This window comes from Solanum pennellii, chromosome 5 (genome assembly GCF_001406875.1).
Source record: "Solanum pennellii chromosome 5, SPENNV200".
NCBI lineage: Eukaryota > Viridiplantae > Streptophyta > Magnoliopsida > Solanales > Solanaceae > Solanum > Solanum pennellii.
Window position 1 is genome coordinate 3272731 of NC_028641.1, and position 7971 is coordinate 3280701.

A 7971-nucleotide genomic window follows, 5' to 3' on the forward strand; every position below is an offset into this window, starting at 1 on the left:
GGGAGATTAAATGAGCGGGTCATTAAATTTTTTAGGGAACTAATGATAAAATAAAATGTGTAATATTATATTTTTAGCGGGTTGGATTAGATGAGCGGGTCATTAAATGGATATGTTTGATCCTTAAAATTTTGGTTAATAATTAAAATTTCATGTCACTAAATTTTAATGAAAAACAATTAAATAGGTTGAATGACTTTCTGTGCAAAGAAATCATAGTTGAGTGACTTTAGAGTTGAAAATGAAAGTTGAGTGACTTCTGTGCAAAGAAGTCATAGTTGAGTGACTTTTGAGTTGAAAATGAAAGTTTAGTGACTTTCTGTAAAAACAATTGATAATTGAGTGACCGTCAAAGTTATTAACTCTAAACTAATTGGTCAACCTTATAATTATAATCGAGTTTTTAAATATTTTTTTACTTGTTGAATCACTTCCATACTTCAATAATATAGACCTTCAACAATTTTGTAGCAAAACAAATACATGTAACCAAGTAAAATAAAATTTTATTGTATCGATCTAACATTCTTTCTCAAAATACAACTCTAAGCATGCCAACAAATCATAAAAATTATAACAACTTATATGAAATTCATACAGAAAAATCATAAATTTTATGGACTTTCACCTGAATAAATTTTACAAGTTGAATCATAACCTATTTATTATAATATATTACTCATCCAAATTAATGCAACCGATCAATTTAACCATCCGAGTCTACCCAAAAGAATTCATTAGCCCACCACAAATGTAAAATTTCTTCGAAAGACTTTTATAATAATAATAATAATAATAATAATAATAATAATAATAGTAATAATAATAATAATTAAAAAAAACTCTGAATTTTCAGTTGTACAAAAAACCCAAAAAGAAAGAGGAAAAAAAAAACAGAATTCCGAAAATAAAAAAAAAAATTAAAAAAATTGTTCAGCTTCTGGAAAGTTTTGATGATCAAATTGAAATACTTTTTGAATGTTTTGATGAAATGGGTATTTTTATTAGAGGTTGCATTTTTTGGATTAACCAATAGGGTTCTTCATTGATGATTTTTTTTTTCTAAATCAAGAAAATTTTGGGTGATTTTTTTTTTTTTTTGGAATGATGGAGAGAAGAACCCAAAATGAAAATAATCCTCCAGAAAATATACCCTTTAATGTTGAAGATTCAATTTTTAGCTCAAATTTGTTCTTGGATGGTGATGGAGAAGTTATTCTTACTCAAACTTCTGATAGATTGTCTTGGAAATCTGTTGAATCTGTACTTAATGTAAGTTTTTGCTGTAAAATTCTCATTATTTTGATTGTGAGCTTGTTTAGCTTAATGGTGTTTTACCCATTTCCTCATATTTTGTGTGTTTTGCCTCTCTTTTCTAACTTGTGCTTTTCTATGATTAGCTTTTGAGATTTTTGTTGGATTTGTTAGTTATTGGGTGAATTGGGTTGTTAGTATAATGGACTTTTAGGTATTTATGTCATTTTATAGTTTGGTTGACATGAAAGAGTTTGGAGGTTGAAGTTTTGGGAGCTCAAAGTTTCCTTTTTTACAAAAAAAACACATAAAGTAATCGCACAAGTGAGGTATGGAGAGGGTAGGATGTGCGCAACAGACCTTACCCCTACCTTTGTGAGGCAGAGAGACTGTTTTTGACAGACCCTCGGCACAAAGTTTCCTTTTTTACGAAAACGAACGCCTAAAGTAATTGCACAAGTGAGGTCTGGGAGAGTAGGATGTACGTGACAGAACCTTATTCCTACCTTTGTGAGGCAGAGAGGCTGTTCTCGATAGATCCTCGGCACTAATTTTCTTTTTTTACAGCATCATACCCAATGTAATTCCACTGGTGGGGTCTTGGGAGGGTAGGATGTATGCAAACCTTACCCTACCTTTGTGAGGTAGAAAGACAGTTCTCGATAGACTCTCGGCACAAAGATTTGCTTTTTATTGTTTCATTTCCCTTTTATTCCTTTTTTTTTTCTTTTGATGTGCATTAAGCAATTAGCTAACTCACTTGAAGTGAGGCTTGATATATTTGTGACTGATTAAATTGAACTATGTTGTCGTTTAAAAGTACTCTGCATCTTGTTTTGGCCAGCGTTTTGCAAAGATCACCTGAAATACGTGTATGAGATAATCGACACGGGAGAGTCGTATCTTATCATTTAACATTGAAATATAGTGCTATTAAAGAGGAAGTAGCGTGAGCTGGCATAAAAACTTTAGCACTGCTTCAAGAAAAATGGTGGTATTAGATTAAGGTGCTAAAATTAGTGTATAGAAAGCTAACAGACTCAAAGAAAAGATAATTATGTATCATGTATGATATTTTAAAAAAGGATGCTTTGTGACGTTTTCCGCTTTAGTTCCCTTTAGTGTATAGAACGCTAACAGACTCAAATTCTCTTTTTTTTTTCACTTCTTTAATCTTTACGTTTTGATTATTGCTACTACTTGTTGTTTCCTGTGTTTTGTTTATCACATTATTCTGCTCTATATGGTCTGTTACACTCTCTCTATTATTTTCCATGCCTTGTTCTACCTCTATATTGTCTTTTTCAAACTGCCTTGTTATGTGTTACTTGAGCCGAGGTCTTTCCGAAACAACCTTTCTGTCTCCACGAGGTAGGAGGTAAGGTTTGTGTAAACTATACCCTCCCCAGAACCCAACTGTGGGAATATAGTTTATGTTGTTTTTGTTCCTTAAATCTTTACTTTCTTTTATATGTTGATGCTATAAATGTTTTGCCGACCTTGAGGGAATGGGTGCTGACTGTTCAATATGTATGGCAGGGGCAGGATCCGTCATCCTGTTTCGGCATAGAACTTGTTTCTAAAAGTGAAACCACATTGCGTTTTAGTGATATATACTCTGCAGAGTTCATTGATTGGGGGTTGGTACATCAAGCTGCCTTTTTGGGCCAGTCATTTGAGGTTATAATTATTTAACAATAGGATCTAAAGATGTCTACTTTGATCAAGAGGTAACAATATGTATATGTGGATACAGATGTACCGATTTACAATACGTGGAGTCCAGAAATCAAAGACACAACCTTCTGTTTTGGTTCCATCTTTATATACTTTTGGACTTAAGGATTCACAAACATGTCAGATGTGGGTTAATCGGATTAATGATCTTCTAAACAGGGATGCTGAGCGGCCAAAGAACCTTCTGGTAAGTTTAGTATGTTATCAATTACCAGTTAACATGTAAGTTAGTTGCTAAATCTCTGGTAGTGCCTGTACTCTCTAAATGGTGACAGAAATTGACTTCAGATTGAAGTTTAAGTTTCTTCAGACTCTTTCCTTTGTGATTAGTAGGTTTTTGTTAACCCAAAGAGTGGGAAAGGACTCGGATGTAAAGTTTGGGAAACAGTGGCTCCGACATTTTCTCAAGCGAAAGTGAAAATGAAGGTAAACTTTTCTGGTAGCTTGTGTTTCATTATTGAAGGATGTTCTGAGTTTGCATTTCATTCTAGATTGTCTATGAGAACGATGATATGTTGTTGTTAGCTTTTGGTCCGATATCTCTTACTATCCTATGTTTCTTGTACTTTTATTATCGTATTTTGGCTGTAGTTACTTTTAGTTGCTTTGTGATGGTTTCCCTTCTGTTTATTCTCTGTATGGACTGCTTTGGACTATTGAGGTTCTATCGGAAACAATCTCTCTACCTCTGAGATAGGGGTAAGGTCTGCGTACACTACCCTCCCTAGACCCCACTTTGTGAGTATAGTATGTTGTTGTCTGGTTTCCCTTTTCAACCCTCAACCAACTAAAGTGCAACAGAGGAATAAAAAACAAGATTGATTTTAGGATCTATCTTCATTTAAATTCTGTGTAAAATTTACTCGAGATAAGAGTTTCTGAAAATGCTATAAATAGAAAGACAATTATTTTATAGCATTTCTTTCAAGTAAGACATGCTAAATAAAATTGATCAAAATGGTAGCCTCTGTTGTTAAATTGCATTATCACTATCTTCAAAAGGCTACTTAGTATATCAGCTTTATATACTCTTACATCTTAAAATATGTCTACTAATTCAAAACCCACAGCCTTTTATTCTTCTGACTAAACATCACCAAGAAAGTGCAGGGTATTTACAGTGGGTAAAAGCTCAGTTGCCCCTTATTTTTTTGATTAGTACTCAATTGCCCCTTATAAATGTCGGGAACTGAGGAGTTCTGGTGATGCATCCATGTCATATACATCTTGTCTGTAATAGTACAAAGACAAGAAGTTCAAACATTTGTATTTGAAACTATACACATGTACAGTGCCCTCAAACGCAAAATTTCTATCTGGCTATTGCACCAAAAGGAGATTGACATCTTCCACAGTAGCAGCACATAGAACATCTACTACGTAAAATGATGCATCATTTATGTAGGCTTATGTATCTCAGACACACTTCGCTTGCTGCAACGTAGCAAAATCCCTTACCTTAAGAGAATCATAATATCTCTAGGTACTGAAAACCTGAAACTCATTCAAGTTTTCTTCTGTTATCTGCAAAATAGTCAATCGGGTCAATTGAAATTTGTTGTTTCATTGCGTCCGGGCTTAGTTCGAGTGGCAAAGGTTGAGGGATTTGTGATTTTTAGGTCACAGGTTCAATATCTGCAGACTAAACTTGGATAATTCAGCTTTGAAAGTGGATAATTATTGTTTATGTTCCAGTTTGTACTCTTTTTAAGTTCGCTGTATTCTTTTTATCAGGTTACTGTGACAGAAAGGGCAGGACAAGCTATTGATATGATGTCTTCCATTACAAGTAGAGAGCTCAGTTCATACGATGGCGTGGTAGCAGTTGTAAGTACTAAGTAGTGAACAGATATCTATGTGTTTTTTTGGGTGCGTGGGTGGGTAATTTTTCGACCATGAGGTTTTCCTATTTGGTGCCAAAGTTGAGCACTCTTTTGAAGTGTATAAATATCACTAATTACTCGAGGATTGCAACTTTGGTCTCTAACTTGCTATATGAGATGCGTAGAGGAAATGTTAATCAGCCCATTGATAAAAAAAAGTACTTGTCTAATTCTTCAAATCTTTTTTCATAGACATGATGCTTCACTTCTCGCATGTCAGTAATGCATATCTATTGAAGAAGAATAGGTACATCTTTAGCAAATAAGAGTGTCTTAAAAGATCCATATGATCCTTTTGTTTCCATCAAAACATGGGTAGACATGTATGCATCAACACAAGATGCATAAGATAGTCATTCTGGCAGCTTATATTGTAATTTTTCTAACAATTTTACCACCAAATTGCTTGAGCTTCTTAGGTCTTTTACTATCTGACATCATTTCAGGGCGGTGATGGATTTTTCAACGAAATACTGAACGGTCTTCTCTTGTCGAGGCACAAATGTTCATATCCACCAAGTCCTACTGAACTTAACCATCCTATTGAGAATAATGGTGATGGGCCTGTTCTTGATACCAATGTGGATATCAGGGACCCATCTGATAGCGGTGAGGATGAATCTCCTCTTCTAAAGCAATCAACAGATCTCAGTATGTAAACACATAAATTCTCTCCTTAAATTGTTTTCTTTGCATAATCAATATTTGTGAAGTGTGCTTATGAACAGTGTATCCGGAATTACAGGAACCGGAGATGATTCTTGCCAAACAGGTTGGTTAATTTTATAATCATAATTAATAATCTTAAGAATTTGTATCTTGTGTGTTGCAAGCCTAAAATTGATCTGTAAAGATGCCCATCCTCTAAGATGACGGGTTCACACATTCAAAATGATACTGTATTAGCTTTTGTAGAGGTTCTAGGTTCCAGTCTCGTTATCACACACTTCAAAATATTTCCATGTGCTTGACCCAAGAAAACTAATCGGGCCTGAAAGTGAGGGGAGTGTTGTGATAAATAAATAAAAGCGTCGCATTTCTGATCGTTTGAGCATTTTCCAGACTATATTTGGATGTACATAACCAGAATGATAGGAAGGAAAGGGGACAAATATGATTGATAACATTGTATTTGAAAACATTATCATTTCTTTCCTTTCCTTTTCCTCCCCTTTGACTCCAACCCAAGTGCAATAGTTTTTTACTCTCACGAGTAACTTCTTTTAAATGATATAACATCTTTGATTTACCCTTTTGCCATCTCAGAAGCAGAAGATGATGAATTTTCTTTCCCAAATGAAAAGTTCAGATTTGGACTTATTCCAGCAGGATCAACAGATGCCATTGTAATTTGGTAAGGTCCTATATTGATGAGTTAGTGTAGTTGAATGGTAACTTTGTCTGTCCAATGTAGAGGCTTCCTGTATGGAAAGAAAGAGATGATCTCCTTGCATTCATGTTTATATGAATGTGTCTTTCATATCTAGTATATTAAGGTGTGGAGGTCGAGAATTATGGTAGAAGGTGTAGTCGCCCGTTAGGTGAGAGAGGCAGAAGGCTAGCCTTATATCCTCGTCTTTATTTAGTAGTAGTTTATTTTCCTCCTATATATTTTGCTATCTGTTGTTCCTTTTTCTCTCTAGTTTAATATTTGCTGTCATTTCTTTTTCTTCCTTCAACCCTTTTCCGAATAACTTCACTTTTTGAGCCAAGGGTCTATCGGAACAGCCTCTCTACCCCACAAAGGTAGGGGCAAGGTCTGCATACATCTTATCCTCCCCAGACCCAACTTCTGGGATTACACTGGGCATGTTGTTGTATTTCATATCTACTCTCTTGAGTGTTGGACGTTTAGGATTATTAAGGTACAAACTGAATGACGAGTGTTTCCTTGTGCATAATTGCTAATCACACTCCACAAGATTAACTTAAGTATCTTTCACCTTCTAGATACACAGACTGCAAAACGTAAGATACTTTTTGCTACTAGAAACAATTTGTATGGTAAGAAAACCACTATAAAATGTTTTAAATTTAATCATCAAAATATCATCTGCGAAGATTCTAGTATGAACTGAAGCAGGATTGACTTAAGTTTCTTGATTGGTATATTTTACCAGCTATGAATGTTGTAGACCTCGTTGATGTTTTCTACTCCCGATACACTTCCTTCTTTTGTCTGTTCCAAAAAGAATGACACATTGTCTTATTTGACAAATGTTTAATGTACTCTTCTATTTATTAAACAAATTTGTTTTAAGTGTAGTTTTGGAACATTGCAAAGTCTTCTCCTATATCTTAAACTCCGTAGCCAGTCAAACTACATCACATAAATTAGGATAGAGTGTGGATTTCGTTTTTAAAATCCTATGTTATGCTTAGCATTTAACAACTTTTTATACGTTGCTAGCTGCATTATCTTTTTGAAAAGCTAGTTAGCTTTCATTATTGCAGTACTACAGGGGCTAGGGATGCTATGACTTCTGCATTGCAGATCATTCTTGGTAAAGCAGTGTGCCTTGATATAGCTCAAGTTGTAAGATGGAAAAAGACATCTACATCTAAGGATGAACCCTGTGTACGTTATGCAGCTTCTTTCGCTGGGTAATTTTCATCTATTATTGGTTTAACTCATATGCTGTTTCAAACTAGCAGCTCTCTAAATGTTGTTTTAGTGGATAGTCACTGTTAGTGTGTGGTGCACTTTTCTGCCTTTCTTTTTGCTTTATATCAAAAAAAATATATCCAGTGGTTGTAGTATTACTCAGGAATTCTTGTTATTTTGTTACTGTTTAATGTTTCTTGCACTTTGATTATCATATTAATTTGTTGTATTGACTGTTCCTTATTAGTATGCTGTCATGCGTTCTTTAGCTTTTTGTCTTGGCTTATTCACTCCCATTGTTTCGTTTTTTGAACTGCTTTGTAATGCTTTTACTTGAGACTCGTATCAGAAACAACCTCTTTACCTTCCAAGGTAGGGGTAAGGTTTGCGTATACACCACCCTTCCTACACTCATTTGTGGGAATTTGAGCTCTATTGTGCACAAAAACCTGATTTTTAAATGGAGAACGGTAGAAAAGGGGGGGGGGGGGG

The 7971-nt window shown here is 34.7% G+C and overlaps 1 protein-coding gene across 2 annotated transcripts in view; it reads left to right on the forward strand.

Moving 5' to 3' along the window:
* Positions 1-865: 865 nt before the first annotated feature.
* Positions 866-7971, forward strand: part of LOC107018695 (ceramide kinase) — a 10592-nt gene continuing 3486 nt past the window's right edge. Inside the window, exons 1-9 of one of the 2 annotated variants that reach the window (XM_015219240.2) lie at positions 866-1272; positions 2794-2934; positions 3011-3178; positions 3325-3417; positions 4726-4818; positions 5321-5525; positions 5620-5646; positions 6141-6228; positions 7329-7478. In XM_015219240.2, the coding sequence (XP_015074726.1) occupies positions 1105-1272; positions 2794-2934; positions 3011-3178; positions 3325-3417; positions 4726-4818; positions 5321-5525; positions 5620-5646; positions 6141-6228; positions 7329-7478 (1133 nt within the window). In that variant the 5' untranslated portion in view covers positions 866-1104. The remainder of the gene's footprint in view (positions 1273-2793; positions 2935-3010; positions 3179-3324; positions 3418-4725; positions 4819-5320; positions 5526-5619; positions 5647-6140; positions 6229-7328; positions 7479-7971) is intronic. The other variant, XM_015219241.2, reaches the window with a different exon arrangement.